Source organism: Pecten maximus, chromosome 9 (assembly GCF_902652985.1).
Source record: "Pecten maximus chromosome 9, xPecMax1.1, whole genome shotgun sequence".
Taxonomy (NCBI): domain Eukaryota; kingdom Metazoa; phylum Mollusca; class Bivalvia; order Pectinida; family Pectinidae; genus Pecten; species Pecten maximus.
Window position 1 is genome coordinate 15846374 of NC_047023.1, and position 24090 is coordinate 15870463.

Genomic DNA, 24090 nt, shown 5'->3' on the forward strand with positions numbered 1-24090 from the left:
GCAAAGTAAGTACCACAGAAGCAAAGGTCATTACATTCTTAAGTAATCAAATCGAACAGAACCTGGTCCGTAACAGTTCTGATAATGTATCATCCTTCTGTGGCACTTGTGGATACAGCACGTGAAACATGGCTATATATGGACGATTATAACTGTCGACGACCATCTATATCCGGTCTAAGCAGAGAGTTCACCACACTGTGGGCGATCACTACTGAAGGCCAACACAGAGTGGAGTAGGGTAAATAAACATTAACAATACGGTGTACAGACACCTTTACATGCAACAAGTCATTGCAGAAACATTAAAGATTTAGTGATTCCATCCATCAAAGAATCGCCTGTTGTTCTAAAAGACAAAGACAAATGAAACCCATGTCTTAAGTGAAACAAATGCTTACATTGAACATCAGACAGTGGGACGGCAACATTAGTTTTAAGCTAGAGTTCTTTGTATTTGCAGCAACATTAGTACAATGTTTTGACTAGACAAGTGGATTGGTCATCCACTGGCGACCACTGTGAAAATAGTCACAATGAATAAGAAAAAAAAGGAATCTCGTATTTAGTAGTAGTTTAGTAAAAGTTAGAGTGTACTAAACAAATGGTGAAAACATCTCAATACTCCTATGTATTTATAAGCACAAATTGTACTGAAGTGAATATATGCTAGATACATAGAAATGTGACAAAACAGTTTTTATATCTAAATCTTTACTACTGAACTGTATAATCAAAATTGAAATATTAGAGAAGATGAAAAGACCGAATACTACATTTTTTTTTCATGAACGACACTTGCGACGAAGAAGTTTAAATAAAATAAATGAGATGTCCACATAGTGAAAAACAATGAAGTTATAATGAAAATAACAATATAACTTCGCCATACAGCTAGCTATCCATAAATGTCTTCATAAGAGCGTGATCGCGTGATAGAGAGCTTACAACCTGCCAGAACTCTTCATTAAATTGCATAAATTTTTTTATTTTATGTAGACAGGCAATGAAACTACTGGATTAAAATCAAAAAGCCTAACGAGAAGATTATAGATAGGAAAAGGCATGAATGATACTATCAAGAAAAGGAAAGCGACTAATCATCGCAGTTAATTGCATCACTCAATATCCATTTTGGCTTTTGATGTTCATTCACGAAAGTAATCGACTTATGGCCAGAGAGACAATACACAATACATCGCACTAGACCATCCTAGAGGAATTATCAGGAAATCTCGCAATAAAATATAGATAATTCTTCTACAATATTCCTACCTTGCATAACTAAAGTGGGAATACTGTGATTGCATGTTGCAGCATTGATCTGTTAATCAGTGCCCGTTACCTTCCTCCCTTTATGTGTGGTAGCAGTTTATAAGATTGTAACGTTTCTTAGCACTTCATAATTATCATTTTGGTAGACAGGAGATTCTTTAACATCTTTTAAATGATAATGATTTTGATCACATCAAAAGAACGATATTCTGATTCCATTGAATTTCTGTGATTTTCACTCTCTGACCAATGTATACATCTATAATCTTCCCGTACGCTAGAATCATGTTCATTGTCTCTGTTGCGTTTAATGTATAGAAAATCTGAAGAGAAAGCGGACAGGCTGACAGGGAGCTACTATAATTTACATGTCTGTGTGTGACAGACAAGTACCACGTTATATCAAACAGTTCATCTGGAAGCTGTTTTCTTTCAGAGATAGATATTGATAATATACATGAATGGTACACATTTCTGGCATGACAGGCAATGCTTGATAAAATTGCTCATCTGGAAATAATATACATTCTATAATCTTTGAAAATATGTTTATTTTGTAAGTGACAGTTATTGATTTTTAGAAACATAACACTAGATGCATTATTATTAAACAAGGCACGAAATACATCCCTTGCCAGAGGACAGCTAATCCCAGTACACGTGCTTTGTTTGATACCCGCGTCATCCTCTAATTGATATGTGATCCATGAACAACACATTTTGTTGATAGCCACAAGCTTCGATATCACCAACGTGTCAACCATTCCAATACAGGCAGACACCAGTTATCACGCCACACTTTGGCGTTTTACCTCTTTTTTATGTTTCTGAAAAAGCACTGATAGATTCTGCTTGAGCAACAACCTGATGATATTTTAATTGAAATGGATAAAAATTGAAATTAAAACGCTAATGAAATGTAGCGTATTCAATTAAAGAATGAAAATTATCTGCCCTTCATTTGAGATAATCGTAGCATGCCGCAGCAGATTGGCTGGAAGTGGTGTGTCCTCGCCTCAGATCGATACGTCAGGGGGTGGCATTGGAGGCGGGCATATAAAGGCGATTGATAGCACTGACTCAGTGGTTGTACGCCCTTGGTTACTTCGAATCGAATACATTTCGGTTTATTTAGACAATTATTTTGATCGAGGTAAAATCTATCGCAATGTTCACGTTGAGCATTACATCACACATTTAGCGAAGCACTGCTGATCATGCATGCTAATGAGACAGAATAGAAATTAATTGTTCTAAAAGTGTCATGATTTTACCAGAGCACTTTCAATAGAGAACTGGATCAAGGTGACGTTAGATATCAAGATCGAGGAAGGGAATAACTATTAATGTATTCAACCATCTTGCTTATTTAATACCTAGCGTTACAAGGCAGCGAGGCGAAGATTCAGTGGCGCTCGGAACTAGACGCGTGATTGATATTTTACATTGATCCTCTATCCATCAACGAGGGGCGATCAACTGTAGTGACTTTAGGGACGGTAAACCGAAATGGTGCGGTAGTAAAAAGATAAGGAAATACTATGGTTACGCGGAAAAAACCGGAAGCGGTGATGCTATAAAACACACGAAGCGAAGTATGGTTTTGAAGATAGATAAAGTTTCTTGATTATTAAGACGCATAAAAGGATTTCCTATCGGAAGTGTTAACGCCGGAAGTAACAATTCAGGAAGTGACATCGACAACATTATTTTGGCAAACCGAGTTCATCGAATGTCCCGATTACAGAGAAAGATAACGACAAGCTAGAATGCTCCTACGATGGCAATGTGAAAAGCGTGATATCTTCATAAACAAACAAATTGAAAAAAGGAAACGGAATTAAGTGTAGCAAGCATTATGAATTCCACGACCAGCGAAGGATTGAATGATACTCTTACAGACGGACAGCTTCCGAATGTCAGTACGGCGAATATCATTGGATTCTCTCTGGCGTTTTTTATCGTAGGTGTTACAGGTATTGTTGGGAATACGCTTGTGATATACGTCATACTCGTCGACAAGAAGATGAGACAGTCTATGACGAACATGCTCATCATCAATCTTGCGATAGCCGATGGGATTGTTATGGTTTTCGGTATACCGGAAATAGTACAGTTCATGCTGAACAGAGGCTGGATACTTGGTGACTTTATGTGCCGATTGGAACGAACTTTACTGGTAGTCGGGCTGTACGTGTCAGTGATGACCCTTGTATCACTTTGTATCGAAAGGTAAGCTTTTCAAAACATCTCTTTTCAAACTTAACCTGATCAATTACCATATTTTACAATAACTATAGTTCCTTATTTTAAAAAAGGACTTCAAAATACAAACTACAAAGCCTTAACACTACATATCGTAGGCATTTACCTACCAATCAAATAGTAGTCACATAGCCCTGGCACTACATACCGCAGACATTTACTACCAACCAAATAACTACATAGTAATATTTAATGCAAAGATTGTAAGAAAATAAGTCAAAAATAATCATAATGATATTCATAAGAGCAACTATAAATGTTGTGTAGGACCTAAAACCCATTTTTTTTTCAAATTATGCATGTTGAATTGTTTCTTAACATGATGTATACTGTAAAGTGATCTTATGATATGCGTCAATACAATTGTTCAAAATATTGTCCATATAACAATGAGAATCAGTCGTACACATGTTTAACGAAATTGGGTGATCACTCACCTGATATAGCCAAGAGTTCAAAACAACGTAATGTTTCATCTTTATTTGTGATTCGACAAATCCTATGTTATGTAGATATATTTCTATTTGCTCAGCATTTTCACTATGTAACCTTACCAAGCAAGAAAGGAAGTTTTCGGACAATTTTTCTCACATACAAGTAACTCTGGTTGTTGTAGTGATATGATGAACGATGTTCGTGACGTCGTCACTAAATGACGTCGTTTTATCTGACGTAAGCATATTAAATATATTTTTGACGTCATGGAAATTTGTGCTACCGGCTTCAAACCCACCGATTGGTCAATGTAACTCGCATATATTTATGTAGTTTAGTTGTATTAAAGATGAATATCATCACGGTGGACTATATTGATTTATTTGTTTAACAAACGTGATGGTTTCGTGTTTACATATGCATATCAATGAACTACATTTTTTCGGCGGGAACGTTTGCGTGAACTCGTAAAGTCTAAAAAGAGGCCTTATTGACAGCGAGACATTTGACTTTGAAATGTGATAACAATGTTACTGATTGAATACAAGAAAAACTGGCCCCTTTGGGAAGTTGTTGTCCTGTAATTATCAAATGACTGCAAACAAATCAATCATAACTCGGTAATGTCTGCAATTATGTGAGAATTATAGGACAATTACTTTTAAAAGAAAACTGTTTATTGGTGAAATATTTTTAGCACCTGCTCGACGCGCGACACGTTACTAATTAGTAATTACATTCTGAGTCTTTTTGTTGCTGTTTATATCTGGTCGTTTGTTGCTAGTTTCAGGAAATAACAGAACAGGAAGCAGACATTTCCGGCTCGGGTGCTATAGCCCCATTATTGAATAATAATTGAACACAGTGACTGAGTAAATAGCTATGAACATATTATATTTCCTTTTTTCTAACTGAACAACTTAAGTTATAGAATTTGATTCCGTGTGATAATTTATCTGCGAAATTTCGACAAGGACAGAATAGTTTATATGACGTCACAGTCAAAACCACGGAATAACGTCAGTTGCTCAACTTATATATTGCCCTCAATTTCAGGATGATCTTTAAGGACTGGGGTCCATAGGGTACAAATATGGCATGGTGACTTGCGTAAGAGCCAGACTAATCATTTACATACATTTACATGTTTTGATGGTACTGTAGGTTCATTTATTGTACTTCGTTTAAAAAAAATGTTAACAATGTCCTACATGAACAACTAACATATTTATGTTAATAAATGTGCTCTTTTGTCCGCACTAACATACACAATCACGACAAAGCATAGGGCAAGTGCCTGAAAGAGAGGGGAAATAGAAAATTAAAAAAGAAGAAAAAAAAAGAAGCAAAAACAAAAACAAGAAAAGGATTTCCAAAAATTCCTCTAAATTAGGAATGAAATTAAGTTAAGTTGAGTTAAGCGAGTTAAGTGGCTGGCGGGTGTCGGCAATGACATAATACACTCGCCCTTCTTAAACACCTGGTCCTACCCCTGTATCTCTGTGTGAATCTATATTTATGTTGGCGATGGACCCTCGATTTTATAAAGCTTTAGATACAATTACGTTTGCGCTTATATCCCAGTATTCTTCTGATTTATATGATGTAATCTTAGCATCAAAAGCCAGAGTTAATACAGATAAAACCCATCCCTCTTACTAATTGCATCATCAAAGTTTAACTGAAACAAAATATCTTTATAGTTTTTTACCGATGAATCCGCTAACTCAATACCCCGTACTAATGAACTGTTTTATTGATGTTTTGTTTCCTGTTTAACCTCTTGCATCTTTGTGTTAGTACAGATCCGTTCATTAAGAAACGCATGACTTTTTGTGTTTGTCTTAAACCAAAACGACACACATTATTTTGGTTTTACTTTTGTCTTTTTTGTTGTTCACAAGTTCAAGTAACCATGTTGCTACTGGAATTTATTTCAGCCCATTTTTTTGGCTTGGTTTGGTTTATTTTGTTTAACGTCCTATTAACAGCCAGGGTCATTTATGGACGTGCCAGGTTTGGAGGTGGAGGGAAGCCGGAGTACCCGGAGAAAAACCACCGGCCTACGGTCAGTACCTGGCAACTGCCCCATGTAGGTTTCGAACTCGCAACCCAGAGGTGGAGGGCTAGTGTTAAAGTATCGGGACACCTTAACCACTCGACCACCGCCCCCCCCCCCCCCCCCCCCCACCCTCTCTCCGACTTTTTTTTTAACTTTATCTTTGTTACATATTCCCTATTTGAGTTCGATTGCTATGTTAAAATATGTCGATATGATATATCTCGCTTAATCACTATATCTATTATATTTTGGAATATTGTGCTAACGTTTTAAATTTTAACGTTTTAATAAATTCTTTATTTCAAGTTTATGCTTAATTATGTACCTGTGAGGGGAGGATCTTGTAAAAATGGTTGTTTTTAATCGTGGGCTATCTTAAAGCTTTATCTTTCTTTATTACACAATGATGTCTACCTCACCAATAAATAACAGACTGGTCTTCCTTCAGATTTACACTAATAGTATATGACATATGTGTATATCTTTAGATCAGAATACCCTAAATAAACATTGAAAATATTTCCTCAACACAATAAGGTCAATTGTATCCGATACATATCCACGATACAATCACCAAATACAAATGTAAAACGTTTCGAGAAGCTAACATTGACTTTTATAACATTATAACAAAGGTATACCATACAACAATCGATAATGGTGATGAATATGGTAAATACAAAAGGGGACAAGGACAAGAATGTTGACGAAGTTACAGACAAGAAGACAATCGCAAAGACTATTTTTGACAGCGAGATGTAAAGGCTTTGATATAAAGAACTATGAGTTCCGTAGCCTAACAAAGGCCTCGGCGGCAATGACGCCATCTTCATGTCGATCATCTCTTTTCAGATTTTTTTCTCTGTAAATAGCTACTTCAATTTAAACATGATAGTATTATAATATAAATTAAGACCTGATTGCCCTCTTACACGATTTAAGTTCCATGTGCCTTGATGAAAAATTATTGATTTATCATAAGATTCAGTAAATTTTCCATTTGGTGATTCAGCCCTCGGGGTGTCTGGGAACCACCATTAGTATATCAAGCTTAACACAAAGTCAAGGCGATAAAGGAAAGGCAAACCAATGTCTTCAATGTAAATCTTCGGGAAAGTTTAGAAGCCGGAGGATGTGTGAGACAGCGCCTTACAACTGATCTGATCAGCAGATCATAGACAAGATACACGACTTGTCATAGATATTTTATTTTCAGTATATACATGTACTTTGTTGGTTACACTGTTCAATATTAAGATCAGAGTACAGTGTTGATATCATAATATTGTTTCTGATAATATTCAAAGCACTAAAAAAAAAAAAAAAATAAAAAAAATAAATAGAAATGCTATTTGAACCACATCCTCCGAAAGTGCTATTAATCGGGTTAATAGTCCAAAAGTGCTATTTACCCGTAATCCCGTAATAAGCGCATTCATATATTCGCGATTGTTTAGCTTCGTTCATTCATTGATTGGACAATTCATTTGTCGTATATTTTCGGATCGTCGCTACCGCCATCCCTTGTATTAAAATAAAGTCCGAAAACGCTTTCGAGAACGTAAGCGTTTTCGAGACCAAGACGAATCATGATACACTTTTTTTTACTAAAATCATTCGAGTGAATGATACAGGAACATTTCGGGAAATGGCTTCATGTACAAGTTTCGATAATCTAGATGAAAAAGTGCTGGAGAGGATTTTTTATCTGAAAAAAATACACCGCTAACAGACAGCAAGTAATAAAAACGGCAGTTATCAAGCTGAATGAATGTCTTCGGGGAAAAACCCATAAGGAACAGTGGAGAATATGAACACTTGCTCGATAGAAAAAATGGAATGTGTTAAATGCTAGTATAATAAAACAGTTTTTTATAGGCATTTCTGGAAATAACACTTGTATTATCTCCCTTGACATTAACTATATCCCTCAGCTTCGCCTCGTTCGCCTCGGGAATTAGTCTCGAAGGGAAATAAAAGTACTATTTCCCTCACATCCATACACATTACTGTATACTATTGAGAGTACGGTCATTAGTGTATGTCTCAGCGAGGGGACATTCAAATACTTCAATACGTTATGGAGAAATGATGTATGATCCCCACCAACCCTGAGCCTACCGTACGTGCACTCATCTCCGTATGAGTATTTAAGGGTCCATTAAACTCAATCATTTTTTCCAAATGACCATGCAGGGACAACGCTCCTTCGTCATAAATGACAGGTTTTCATACTGCGTATCAAATTGGATATTTGATAAAGCTATAACCTTGGTTAAAACAGAGATATTTCAAAGCGAACATTTCATGGAAGTATCGGAAAATATAATGGGAAAAAATACAGGAAATAGAGGAAAGCTATAGTTATCGATTTTAATCAGTCCGTCACACTTCATTGATGGGAAGCTCATTACACGATACTGCTACATAACTACTTTTAATTGAACTATGATGCACAGCAGGTACTCTGGCATACTATAGAGATATACCAGGACGCTTCTCCAATCTGAGGAGCCTGTGCAAGTATCAGTAGGTATATCACTGATCAATAAGTCGCTTTAGTTTCAGCCTCTAGTGTCAGCCTTATACATGCTTAATCAGAAGCCCTTCTGATATAGTACACTGTGTTCCTACGCTTAATGACAAATTACAAACCAATGATGACGATTTTATGATAAGTTCTATTTTAGGTAAAATTTCAATGTTGTATCACCCCGGTGTCGTCATTTGTTGCGATGTATGGCAAAATGATGATGATATTATGATAAATTCTATTTTAGGTTGCGTCTGTATGCTTTATGACCCCGGTGTCGTTGTTTTTGCGATGTATGACAAAATGATGACGATATTACGATAAATTATATTTGCGTTGGATCTCTATGCTTTATGACCCTGGGTTTGTCGTTCGTTACAATGTGTCTTACATCAATGTCATTCCGTGATAAATTCGGTAGACATGTAACGGAGGATAGGCCATACCTAAATGGTCACGTTATCGTTAAGTATATTACTGAACATTCTTATGCATATCGGCGCTAGTGAGATTTACTATAAGTTAGCTGGAGTAATCCACAGAAACAAACCAATCATTCTAACGTAATGAAAATAGAGCTACCGGGACAAGTAAGGACGTTATTTATCACAAGGGAACCATCAGTAAATCAGCCGGTTAAAGGAGAATTTGGACATATGTCTGTGGAACCCATACAGCTTAGTTAGTACGAGTGGACAACCCAACAGCATTAACTTACTGAAACTCCCGGGCGTAATATAAAAATATTCCAGTTTGTACAAAGATGGGAACTAACGACTTGGCTTTAATAAGAGTATGACATTTTATCAGGAGTTATACAAATGGTGTGTGATAGACATAGAACCATTACACCATGCTCTACAGCAGTCGGGTCGATCGGCTTCATATTCAAACCCTGGTACCTTTAACTCATTGGTGTCATGCATCCTTGTATGACTTCGGTAAATAAATGGATAACGCAGTATTCACATATGGCTTCTTTACTTCAATCTGCTGTAAATTGTGTTATTCAATCAATATAGACCAGTACTAAACTGGTCGGTAGACCGGTGTTTAAATTGAATCGTTAAAAGAAAAGGTGCATACGATTGCAAACTAGCTATTGATATATGACATTAATCAAATCATATGCCATTTCCTACTGCAAATACAGGAATGTACACATCTCAAACGATATTGATAAAATATGGCGATTCAGCATTTATATTTAAACATCGCTTCATACGTTTATCACACCTTGTTGAATCAGTGAGCAATGTTATGTAAATATCCGTGCATACGAGTCTGTAAACCGAGATGGATAATCGTTATAAACGGGGAGGGATTTAGCCTGGTGAAAGCTTCAGTTAAACTTACGTTCACATGCATCAAATAATGATTTAAGATGCTATAAGATGTAATTCTATATTTAGCAGTATTCTGTAACGGTTTGACTTTATTGAGTTTTGAGGTTTAATCAAAATTGTGATCGTAATAGAACGCATCGCAACGGTACGATGAAGTCGAACCCACCTTACTACTGTGACGAATTACTCTAACAGTCTCTAGTTGCTTGCCGTTTGCTTTGTTGAAAATCTAGACCTCGTTACGTCCAGTTATGTCCACAACCGTCTGTAGTCGTTAAGTGATGATCATTAAATGTTTATAACTCTGTAATCAGAGTAGTAGTACCGCTGCCACCATATGAGCGTGGCGATTGATTAGCTAAACTATACCTGCCTTGTTGAAGGACCCTTGACCAATCCCATCCCTGTGTTGATAAATGAGACTGGTGCAATGAGCCAGGGCTCGATTTGACAGACCGTCACTTAAGTTTATAAAAGACCTTATTGGTTTTATGGTTCAATGATAATGTGTTACGAGCCCTAAACGTAAACGATTCCAGTACCTTACTTAAATGAAAACCATGATTCAGTACATACAATTATATACATTTATTATGTGCCAAGTATTTACATAAAAGTTGGAAGTCCTATGGTTCCGTAATCCAGAATATGGCCAAAATAATAAAAGTCCAGTGTACCAAATTTCTACAATGGGCATGCCCGGGATAGCTAAACCCTACCGCTCCTTCGGGTGCGTCCTCTCCGTTGGGGCCTGCGCGCAGCTGGCGGTTAACCAACTACTCCCCTACAGTGCCTGGGAGGGATCGTGTTTCACCCTGGGCGGTGATAACTATTGGTCACTAACGCTGATGAAACCTTACACATTGGTCAACCGTAAGACTGATCACACGTACTCTTCTAATTGTAAATGATATAAAACTACTTAACTTTACAACTGCCTGGTCGTTCAAGAAACGTGAAGAAAATATGATGTTGTAAACAATTTCAAAGTAGAATTCCTCTTGAAATATAAGCAACGGAAATTTAGAATGGCAACACAATGACATAGCATGGAAATTCCTGTCTCCTTATCGTATGTATTATTGTGATAATATGTTATTAATTGTGAGAGGAAGCACTCTTACGTGGTCTGCTACACACGTGTTTCTTCTCCGGTTGTGTGTATACAAAGTTTTACTTCCGGTATTGCGCATCGGAAATCTTTATAATTTTACACGCAAGAAAATCTTATCCTCTGGTTTGTTAATCTGTCAGAACTAAAATTTACTATATTCGTGATTTTGTAAGCCTTTTACATCGTTTTTATTAGAACATAAGTAACATTTTCTATGTCTCGTAGTCCCGCGATTTACGATCCTTTCGATCCTCTCGGACTTTTTCATACTGCGTAGCGATGTAAACAAATGGTGGCCCAGTTGTGTTTTCCCCTGGGACACAACAAATTTTCGATAGGGTAAGGAACATCCAATCATTTTGAATCAAACCAAAATTCTAGTATGTATATTGAAATCTCGGATAAACGGTCACTTTCAAAAATTCTGCGTTACTGTAAAGACCACGTAGGTTGCTGCTTTGAAAGTCGGCAGCTTCAAAACTATTTTTAAAAGGTTACAGTAACGATATGTTTTAGACCCGGAAAATCATTTGTAACATCATCATGGCAGAAATTATTAATATCAGGAATTTTCTAAATATACCAAACGATGTTGTTCTCAGCGAGGAAACACTTTCAAGACTTCGGGACATTGTTAAAAGTTCTACATCTTTAGGCCATGCATTGTTCTGTATTCGCCTGGACTGTGCCGCATTTTGTGATGGGTGTTATTTCTGTGACAACTCAAAAAACACAGCGTAAATTTTGGACATCACCTTATTACTCTCGCTAAAACAAGAATTTCGGCATTTTGGACTTTAATACAAAACAAGATATCTTTGGATTCATCATCATTTTGGACTTCAGCTAAAACAATCAACATTTTTATAATTTATCAAAATGGAGTCAATGGACACAGATATGAAAAAGGTAGAGACATGGGCTATTCACAAAAAGATCACCATGGAGTCTCTAAAAATATTATTTGGCCTTGGCTTCCAATCTATGGAAGCGCTTTCCTGCCTAAGTCCAGAAGACTTGTCCAAAGTTAAAATACCTGTAGGACAGGCAAAGCTCATAATTAAGGCCGTGAAGCAGACCTTCATCTCGGAACAAGCCCGGCAACCCGAAAAACAAACGACAAACCAGGAAGAGGACAACGACCAAGATCATAACAGTGGTCATGAGGACCTTTCCCAAGATCAGGACATTCTCGTGAGGGAAGTCCTGTCAAACCTCCAAAGAGCACAAGGACAGCAGGGAGGTGGACCACTAAGACAAGAGACACCAGCACAGATATTGCAAGGTGGGTACTCATGGCAAGATCCCCAGGTCCACCTAAAATCTCTCAATCAGACTCGTGATGGTGGGTGTTTGGACATCACTGATTTTGTAAATGGGGGGTTGCAGACTGAGAAGGTTGTGTCTGAAAATGATGATTTTCAATTTGTATATAAAACTGGACCACTTAAACCCAAACTTGAAAATATATCTCTGACTCAGTGGTCCAATGCAAATTTGGCAATTTTGTATAAATTAGTCCAGGATGGTATTTTACCCAAAGATAATGTATTTGACTATCTGTCACACACATCCAGAATCTATCGTTTGATATCATCGCATGAGATGGTGTCTGTCTTTCTGTACGATAGGGAGTATAGGCGCCTTCAACATGCACACAAATTCCGTTGGGGCACTGCTGTGTCCCACCTATCAGATGAGTTTTTACGACTCAGACATTCTCAGCCTTCTCAGTCAGCAACACAGAAGAAAAAATTTTCTTCTAATTCAAGCTCAGCAAAATTTGCTAATTTTACTCCCCAGGGAAAGGAGATCTGCAAAAAATTTAATTCAAAAGGGGGTTGTCTGAGCCAATCATGCAAATATGAACATGTTTGTTCTATGCCAGGCTGCTTTGCTGCGCATGAAAGGGGTAGCCATGCTTCAAAAAACTAGTTAAAGTTAAGCACTCACCAAGTTTGAACTTCGCAGCCTGGGAAAATGAATTAAAAAATGATGTAGACAAGAATTATATCCTAAATGGAATTAAAAATGGTTTTGACATAATTGATCCTTCATCAAACCCTACCCCTGTACTTTTAAGAAACCACCCCTCTGCAAGAATTTCAGGTCCACTATATCAGAAAGCAACAGACCAAATTTTGACAGAGATTGAAAATGGGAACTATGTTGAAGTCCCTAACCCACCAAAGGTCATAAGCCCTTTGGGGGTCATACCAAAACCTGATGGGGGCGTCAGGTTGATACATGACCGTAGTAGACCTGAAGGATCAGCAGTAAATGATTATGTTACTGACATTCCCAAGCACAAGTTTAGTACTGTTGATTCTGCTGCAAGACTGGTCTCACCAGACTGTTATATGGCAAAAGTAGACCTTAAAAGTGCTTACCGGGTAGTCCCAATTAGTCAAAAAAGTCAGATGGTAACTGGCATTCATTGGGAATTTAAAGATAGTACTCGTTACTTTATAGATACAAAATTACCATTTGGCTCTCGTTTAGCACCTAGTATCTTTCATAGACTTTCCCAGGCTGTGATTCGTATCATGAACCGTAAGGGTTTTCGTAACATAGTAGCATACTTGGACGACTTCTTTATCTGTGAATTATCTAAGGAACAATGCATGTATACCTTGAATACCTTATTATACCTCTTACGAAGGTTGGGATTCATGATTAGCTGGAACAAAGTTGTCGATCCATCCCGCACTTTAACTTTTCTGGGTATTGAGATAGATTCCCATGAAATGCATCTAAGGCTTCCTAATGAGAAGCTTCAAGCACTTAAGTCAGATCTGGACATTTTCAGTTCTCGTTGTCGTGCAACCAAAAAGCAACTGCAATCTTTAGTAGGCAAATTAAACTGGGCATCATCAGTAGTGTATGGCGGGAGAGTTTTCCTTCGCAGACTGATAAATGCTATCTGCACCCTCAAAAAAGATTCTCATAAACTCCGGTTTAATGCAGACGTCCTCCGGGACTTAGCTTGGTGGCATACCTTCCTTCAAACCTTTAACGGTAAATCCCTCCTATTAAACAAAGTCCCTGTTACGAATATATACACAGATGCTTGTAATGAAGGGGCAGGTGGACATTGGGGCAATGACTGGTTTTATTCCAACTGGTCATCTGACATCCCTGGTGCTAAACAAATGCACATAAATGAGAAGGAAGTTTTAGCTGTATGCCTTGCAGCACATTACTGGGCTCCGGCCTGGGCTAATAAGCGGATTATTGTCTATTCGGACAATATGGTCACTGTATCAAGCATAAATAAATGCACGTCTCGAAATCCTATTGTTATGCGGTTTCTCAGATATCTTTTCTGGCTATCGGCCACACATAATTTCCATTTGTCATCCAGACATATAAAGGGGAAACATAATTGTTTAGCAGATTGTGTGTCACGATTACATGAACAGAAAGCGTTTCACACATTTTTATCATTACTCCAACCTCCAGTCCCTATTTTCTCTTGGTTATACCATATGTCTATCAAGTCTCTTTCCCTTCTTTTATCTAGGCACGACTTTAAATACCAAGAGGCTGGATGAGCAAGTATCCCTCTTAAGGGCTAACGCCTTGGCTTCTTCTACAAGACGCACATACTGTACCTATCTAGATACATATCTCAAGTTTTGTGGGGACCATGCTATAAAACCAGTGCCTATTTCTACTGCGGATTTAGGACGGTACATTGCCTTCCTATCATTCCGCCTACAATTCTCCTCAATAAGGAATTACCTGTCAGCTGTAAGACTTCTACATCTGGAAGTTGGCTTAAACAACCCTATTGACAATTATTTCACCAACAGTCTCTTAAGAGGAGCTCGTAGAGTCCTGGGTGACTCTACTTGTCCAAAACTTCCTATAACACCAAACATACTATTACAAATTTTATCACAACTGGACCTTCATGCACCACGTGATATATGTTTCTGGGCGGCTTGTTTGGTAGCCTTTTTCTCCTTCTTTAGGAAGTCTAACTTACTCGCTCCTTCTTTAAAGGAATTTAGTCCCGAGAAACACTTGAGTCGTCATAATGTACTATTCAGCTCAAAGGGGGTAGTCCTTCATGTCAATTGGTCAAAAACTATACAGTTTCGAGAAAGAACACTCTCTGTCCCACTACCATTAATCATGTCTTCCCCCCTTTGCCCAACACAAGCTATCCTGCTTTTATTCAGGCTTTGTCCCACCCAGGATAAGATGATACCTGTTTTTATGTTTTCAACCCCAGGGGGTCCTAGGCTGCTAAATTACAACACATTTCTCTCCCGCCTACATCAATGCCTTAGGAACATAGGAATAGACCATACTAAGTATTCAGGCCATAGCTTTAGACGCGGGGGTGCATCCTTTGCGCTTGAATGTGGACTACCCTCAGAACTTATTCAGGCGCAAGGTGATTGGAGAAGTGATGCATATAAAAACTACATAGATCCTTCCTTGGCACATCGTCAGCGTCTCAGTAATTCCCTTGGGGAGGCTATTAAAAGAAAATTTTAAGGAAAATCAAGTATCTATGTCCTGAATCTTGCCATGAATACCTACACTTGATATATACATATGCATGTGCTATATATGAACAGTGAACTGTAAAATGTATATTGGACAGTGACTATATACTTTTCATATTGGACGGTGACATGTGGTGTTACTTGTGTGTATATTCTATGGACACAATAGCACTGCACAGTATTCACATAAATCCAACATGAATATGACACAATAACACTGCACAATAAGCACATAAATCCCTCATCAATGACACAATAGCACTGCACAGTAATCACATCAATCCCTCATGAATGACACATTAACACTGCACAGTAATCACAAACATCCCTCATCAATATAACACAAAAGCACTGCACAGTAATTCACATAATCCCTCATTACTATGACACAATAGCACTACACAGTAAGCACATAAATCCCTCATCAGTGACACAACAGCACTGCACAGTAAGCACATAAATTCATCATCGATGACGCTTCCTTTCGTTTTTAATCTAATCACTCAATAATGGTCTTTTACTACACATTTAAATAGATAAGTAAATACCAATCTGTTGGTGTCCTTTCAATGGGTTATTATTTCAGATGGACTCCTGTATGTTGTTGTTATAATGATCAGGTATGGCAAAGTGGTTATTTTATTATCACTGCTGTCACTCCTGTGACCACTGACACTGCAGCTAAAAATCACCCCCTTTATGCCTAAGGATGAGATAAGGAGTTAATAACTACACACAAGTAGTTTATTTAATTGATAAAGAGGGTTTGTTAATGACTAACCACGGTTAGTGACACCCTTATATAACGAAAACCATAATGTATGAAATACAAAGTTATCAAAAATTCTCAATAATTGCACTTATTATAATATAATATCAATCTATAGTAATTGGTGATCCTAAGAGCAAGTTACAGAATAAAATGATGTATTTACCCAACAGCTTGCTAACACAGCTTGAGTGATCTCCTGTGATGTATCACTGCTAATGATGGGTATGTACCTCAATAATCCTTATCTATCCTGCAGGTAGGGCGTAAGAATTGTACCAGATGCCCCCATTGCAAGATCGTAAGAGGCGACCAAATTTGGGATCTTATCTTCTCTTCTTTCTTAACAACTTTCTTCTTCCTAATGTCTCCCTTGACAATGCCTCACTTTTTGCCTTTGGTTGAGCGTTCGCCGCTGTGAGGAAGGCTGCTTTGGGTTCTGTCCCCAAGCCGAGACATACCAGAGTCTTTAAAAATGGTAGTTGCTACTCCTGCTTAGCGCTCAGCATATTTGGAGTGGGATGACTGGTTCGCCCGTTGTCAGTATAATGTGACCGGATGGGGTGTGCTGCTGGGTTTCTTCGGCAGTATCACAAGGAGACTTAACACGAACATACCGCAGCCTCCCAAAACACATATACGCACTAGACACACGGATGCATGTCGCACGCACGGGAGGCCGTCCTTGAATGACCTTAGCTGTTAATAGAACGTTAAACAAAATAAAACAAACCAAACAAAACCTTATCAGAGCTGTACACAATCATATTAAAAATCCGTGTGTCCACCTCTTATCAATCTCCTTATCTCAACAAGTGCTAAGGAGACGCGCACCTCCTTTTATATGACCCTAATTAACACCTATTGGCTAATTGACTAATCAAATTGAGTCCCGTTGGTTTTGGTCCCGGATGAGGAGGAGACTGCCTCAGCAGCTCGTAGCTATACTACAATTATATTTTTTAAAGATTTTCAAATGTAAGTTTGAGGAAATAGATATGATATACATTTGACCGTTATTGAAATGTATTGTCTCTCTCTCTTTCAAGTCTCAAGAATGCTCTTATTCTCACTATTAAAATTTTCCAATAAACTGGATGTCTCGTTTATCCGCGATTTCATTGCATTTATGAATGATGTCATAGTGATTTCCGCTTTCTTCTTTATAAATCCTTCATTTCTTTACACAAGTACATCAACAAGTATCACCAGAGAACAAAGCAAGAAGGAAAATACTGAAATGTAAATTGAACTAACATTTTTACACATCACCAATCAAAAGGGAGCAAGCCTTGAATGAGAGTGCAATGTTAACATTTTGTTGATGATTTGCAAATGTGTAATGTTGAAGTGGTGGTCTTGTAGATTTGTAGATGAAAAATGAATCGAAGTCCATACTTATAGTTCTTCGTTCATTGAAATGTTTTGTAACATTGAAAGGAGATAAGTGTACCATGCCTAAGTCCTAGAAATGTAACCGAGAACCATTCGCCTGCGTTCCTAAGTCGCAACTGCCATTGGATAGTCAGTATTTTGCGTAATGACCTATATTTTAACAAGGGAAGGTAACATTATTATGTTTCAAGATGTGACTTTACATTAAAACTCCGGAACAATAACAGACCAGGTATCTCACACGGTTATTCGTTACGACATTTGAAATAGGAAAATTTAAAATTTCCCACATACCATATAGTTATAGCCAAGGCGTTATCTGTTTAGTAATCAGACTGATGTAAGCTGCTGATATGGAAATCTGTAGTGTCAGAGCTTTACCTAAGATATAGATGATGTTTACGTTTTTGCCTCAATATATTTCATCCAGGTTTCATTCGTACATTCCACGAAATACGCTCCCGTACAATTTACAACTTTATCACCATCCGTCTTGTTTAGAAAAGAAAGCTCTCACAAAAGAGACGGAACGCATTCTTTTAAGTTTTTGGTTGGGCAACAAACGAACCAGCGAAAACAATATTAAGAAGATTTTACATCAATAATGATAATAAAAAAATTAAAACGTCAATTTATATACATAATTTTGTATTTTAACCCTTTAAAAAGAACCACTTATAATTGCCTAATATGACATGTACAATTCAACATTGGCTAATTCTAGTAATTTAAAAACAAGCAATAGTTTTGAAACAAGTTGCTATATGGAAAGTGATATCTGTCACAGTGTAGGTTACATTCGTATGTTATTGTTAATTCAGAATAGTCCTTGCTATTATCTACGTCCACGCTGTCCTAGAGAATACGCAATAATTGGCACCTGTTCAGCAGGCATAAAATTAGTTGCTTAGTTTCATAATTGATAATTGGTTAGTAAAATTTCCATGTAGTTGTTACAAACAATGACGTGTAGCATTGTTCCCCCAACGCGACGTCATAACAATATAACACAGAATAAGTTAATATTTCCTATACATGATACTGTTTCATGCTGTATCATTTCCTTTATTAAAGATTTGTTAAGAATGCAAATGAAATAAATTCTTCTGCTTTTCATGGTGCGTATTCAATATGTGTCAATCGCTTTGAGGAATGCTCCCAATTTTCCTCCCGTGCTTTTCGTATTCAGAAAAAAATAGCTAATCTACCATCCTTGGATGTTTTTTATATTCTATCGTGAAACTGGGACAAAACACTCTCTAGGATCTGTGTATTGTATACAAACTACTAATTATTATTTGTATGGACCACCACGAATGATAATGTCGCACAGCTGTGTATTTATGACAGAAGAAGTTACTCGGCATCACTACAGGTCCATTGTTGAAAACAGTTAAGATTCTGAGATATTGAATGATAAACTCAGACGAGGTTGACATTTACCACTTATGCCAATATCGTGTAAATAGACGAAGGTGCTAGATTACCTCCGATCTGACGCATAATGAAGCCCAAAAATTCAATTGCAATATATTATATATAAGCGTAAAGCGTAGGGCGCCTGTCACTCTTTGATTGCTAATTCACAGCTCATGGTCAGCGATAAGGAAAATTGCTATGACCGACGAAGATATTCTCCATCAATGACGACAGCGGACAAGCTTCAGAATGTACCATTTGGCGAAATTAACCTATACTGAATAACAATAATTACAAGCCAGTAGTGTCTATCCCCAGAGAGCCTGGATATTGTATTAGAAGCTGTCAGACTGAGTTAGAAATGGCAACGCACGCAGATCCCTGGCTACTCGTCCATCTTATCCACACCGCACCAAAAGCAAAGCGAGATCGACACTTCCGCCGTATTTACCCTGTTGCCGTACTTGCGAAGGATGATTACATTACAATTTAAAACGATTATTCCTCACGGATCGTGTTAATTTAGCGCGAGATTTTCATTAACATACCACGATTGGAGCAAAACAAACACTGAATAATTTCATTTCTACTGCTAGATTGGTCAGATTACAATTTTTGTCTGAAAGGGAAAAAATCAATAAAAAAAAGCCGAATTCGAGTTTTTTTTAATTTTTTTTATCAAAATATTTTACATAAATGAACTTATTCCTACTGTGAAATATCACAATCCAAATATGCAAGTGTGATAGGAAACAACATAATACACATTTATAAGCATATATAAAAGTTATATCGCTATTACGAATAAAGAAATTAAATATATTTCCAAGCGAGTAAATTATTACAATTAAATATTCATGTAACACTTATTAATCTTATTATACATCATAACAATAGCCCCTTAATACTGTATATAATCTGTAGAACAAGTACTTCATGTAATCGCCACTGTTTGATGTTTCTGTTCGTCCCGTCTGGATTGAACATATGATTCATGACGTTGTAATGACAGCGACGTAACATAACATAACATAAAACTTATTGTGTGATGAAATACAAGCACTACGTAAAGAAGCTTGCTGTGTCGTCTACTTTGAAATGCATTTCTTATATTCTGGACATTTTATTCAGGCTGGTAATGTTAATATGATACTTTTTAGGATACACTTTGTATTTCGTTTCTGTAATGATTTATTCAGGCTGGTAATGTTAATATGATACTTTTAAGGATATTTCGTTTCTGTCATGATTAGTGTCAATAGGATCAACTAAACAGTAGATCGAGTCTATTACCACTTCGCACATTACATATGTCAGTGCTAATACGCTTCACATTAGTTATGATTGGTCTGATGAAGGTGACAGTGTAGTCATCGGAACGTTACACTCTTTAATATCATATTGGTTGTTTAATATTATTTCTATCATTTATTTTCTGTCGACTGATTAATTATTGTCTTTACTAGTAGGTCTATTATGACAGTTCATGCTGTCTATATGAAAGTGAAACAATAACACATCGTTGTTGGTATTGCCACTATGTTAACTTCATTTGGGTATCTTTTGCTGCCTTGTTAGAGCAAAATTCTCTACCACACTGTTTGGTAAGGCGTTCAGTGAAACTATGACATATCACAAACGTTTTTACAAACTAGATAAAGTTTTATTTCATCTTTACCTGCCGCCATTAAATTTAATGCTGTTACAGAACCTTTTCTGCTAAAAATTATGAACTTATTTGAAAAGGGAGAAAAAAACAGAAGGTGTTTTCAATTTATGAATTTCGTGGTCTAGAATGTTCGGTGCTTCAGACCAAATTATAATACAAACAATGTGTGGATATTTATATTGTATTTTTTAGTGTTACAGGGCAGCCTTACTATAAACTTTGGTTATGTATAAGTAACTTAACCAGACATTTTACAAAGTTGATAAGACATGGAAGTACAAATTATATTTTCTTTATACTTTATGTTGAATTATGCTTGTTGAATGAAATGTTCACTACAAAAAACGTATATTTTCTTCAAACACATGATTTATGGTTTCTTTGTGTGATAAGTGTGCTTATGAAAAATATGAAAGGTGTTAGGAATAACAGCTCAATGGCAAGGCTTTATAATTATTATCTAGCAAACGTTAAATCTTGATTTCTTTGTTTCAGGTACATTGCTATCATCTTCCCGATAAAAGCCCACCTAATGTGTACCCGGAGACACACACTTATTGTTATAGTGATCATTTGGACATTGTCTATCGGGTGTGGTAGTCCTACGTTACTGTTTAACCAGGTGATATCTAGTGATCGTTACCAGGGCACCATAAAGTTTTGTCAAATCATACTACCAGGCCACGGGATGAGCAGTTATTTCCTCTACAAATACGTGGAAGCGGCGTTGTTTTACTTCCTCCCACTCATCATCCAGGTGATTTGCTACATCGTGATCGGGAAAACCTTGTTTATGGGAGTTGAGGAGCTTCATGGTAATGGACGTCAGAACGTTGACCAAAAGCGTTTGTCGGACGCTCTCAAACGTAGGAGAGCTGTGGTTAAGATGCTTATCGCCAGTGTGCTCATTTATTTTCTGAGTTATTCGCCACACCAGATTCTCCTGGTGTACAACACCTTCTGGCGCTCATCCTTCCAGGACACGTGGGTATATCTAGTTTTCGTCACTATTCTAGCCTACGTAAACTCCGCTGCCAATCCAATCCTCTATTGTATCTTCAGTCAGAACTTCCGGCGACACTTCGCCGAGTTGCTACTTTGTTGTTTTAGATCAAAATATGATGTATCTAATGGTAAAAATAATGTCCTTACACTAAACTCAGAATATACTATACTGTTGAAGAGGAACACAAATACTAGTAAGAATCAGTACGGCGTCAGTGATGTTTAAACGAGGAATATGAATTTATCACTGAGATGAGTACGTTGAGGACGTAAAGTGCCCCGGGTTGTCTGGACAGAAGATATCCTAAAACGAAACTTAGACTGGATATAACAACTTCTATTAACAAACTACTCTTTCAATTCAATTTGTTAGATTCGAATATATTTTGATTTCTAATCCAATAGTTTATATTCAAAGTATAACCCAAAGTATCAACACCGTTTGTGACGTTATAATGAACATCTAGATCTTAAGTTACGACGTCGTGTTGAAGAAATGACATGAGAAAATGACATTAGAGTGGCCATAGGAATTTTGTAAATACATGTACATAAGTCCATGCTGTTGTAATAAAAACTGTCTTTGGTGCGTTATATTGTACTGTGACGTTACTATTATCGACGTCAGAAACGGGATACTGATCCATGAGTTAATATTGGTGAGTGAGGGAGTACATGTAAATGATGCAGAGTTCTATGCATGTCTAACATTGATTAGGGGTAATTACGAAATAATTGTTATTTCGAGAAATAGAGATTAAAAAAGTAATGGACACCAACAGCTTTTGGTGGTAATCAACACCGAACGTTAAACTTTAATAATAACGATGTTTTGTAAAGTCCTAAATTTGGTGTATCATACACTGACGTTTGATGTCAAAAAGCCAATGTTCCTTTGCAGGTCTTAGGATTTGTTTTAAATCTTCATCTAACAGAAACATGTTTAAATTACACAAAACAAATTTGAATTTCAAAGTGTGGATACATCCGTGTATTATTGTCCATTAAGAATTGTACTTTGTATTATCTGCGTCTAAACCGTCGTAGAGAATAAGCAATTATTTACATGGAATTATTGACTTAGAATTGTTCAGCAGAATTCTCAAGTAGTTGTCATAATCAAAGACGTACAGCATTGTTCATAACAATATAACACAAGATAACTCGTTCTTTTCGTATTCAGGCAAAATATATTTAATCTCCCATGCTTGTGATTTTTTTTCTTTTGATATTCAACCGGGAAACAGCAGTTATACACTATCTGTGATTTGTGTATTGCATACAAACTACTAATTATTTTTTATGGACCACCACGAATGACAATGTCGCACAGCTGTGCTTTTATGACAGAAGGAGTTACTCGGCATTACAAACACAACTATTGTTGAATACAGTTAATATTCTCTGAACTTGAATGAGAAATTCAAACGAGGTTGAGGTTAACCATTTATGCTTTGATAAAATAGTATCTTAAAAAATATTGAAAACTGTCAATGAACCAAAATATCAATGTCTTAACTTTAAAGTGGACCTGAACACTATAAATATCAAATGTTAATAATATTTGTTGTGTACACTTTAATCTACCGTAATGCCAAAATTGAATGATTTTGTACTTTGACATCAACGCCGAAGGAAAGGTTGCTAATCAGTCCTGCAGTGGTGAGATACGACATTTGCCACTCCTACCCAGGCTTCCTATGTTTAAACATAAAATAAATATACGTTTGAATAATTATTCATGTGTCAGACTTAACAGAAATAATGTATCTGGTATAAACAGGATAATCACGAATTCAGGATCAAGATCACACAAGACGATAAAGACAAGGACGATAAAGACAATGACGAAAAAGACAAGGACGATAAAGACAAGGACGATAAAGACAAGACGATAAAGACAAGACGATAAAGACAAGGACGATAAAGACAATGACGAGAAAGACAAGGACGATAAAGACAAGGACTAGCATTCAGTTGCAATGAAGTGGGTATATGCACTACACTTTATGGTAGAATCAGTAAATCGCACAACCATCTTCTTGTTCTTCTTCTTCAAATCTTCTTCTTCAAATCTTCTAACAAATAGGCATTTACAGCATAGCAATAACAACAGACATGACATCACATTATTCTCAAAATCTTCAATTATAAGTCTTAAGCAAAGCTAAGACTACCATTCAATTACATCGAACCATGTTAATGTAAATCATCAATATTGATATGAATTTCTAGAAAATATCTAAATTCTGAAACGTGAACAATTACTGAAAATCATAGAAA

General features: G+C 36.8%; 1 protein-coding gene across 1 annotated transcript; it reads left to right on the top strand.

Moving 5' to 3' along the window:
• Positions 1–2757: 2757 nt before the first annotated feature.
• Positions 2758–22403, top strand: LOC117335007 (neuropeptide receptor 15-like). The gene is made up of 2 exons (XM_033894897.1): positions 2758–3507; positions 21298–22403. The coding sequence occupies exons 1-2, from the start codon at positions 3134–3136 to the stop codon at positions 22031–22033; spliced, it is 1110 nt and encodes a 369-aa protein (XP_033750788.1). The 5' UTR covers positions 2758–3133; the 3' UTR covers positions 22034–22403.
• The last annotated feature ends 1687 nt before the right edge of the window (positions 22404–24090 follow it).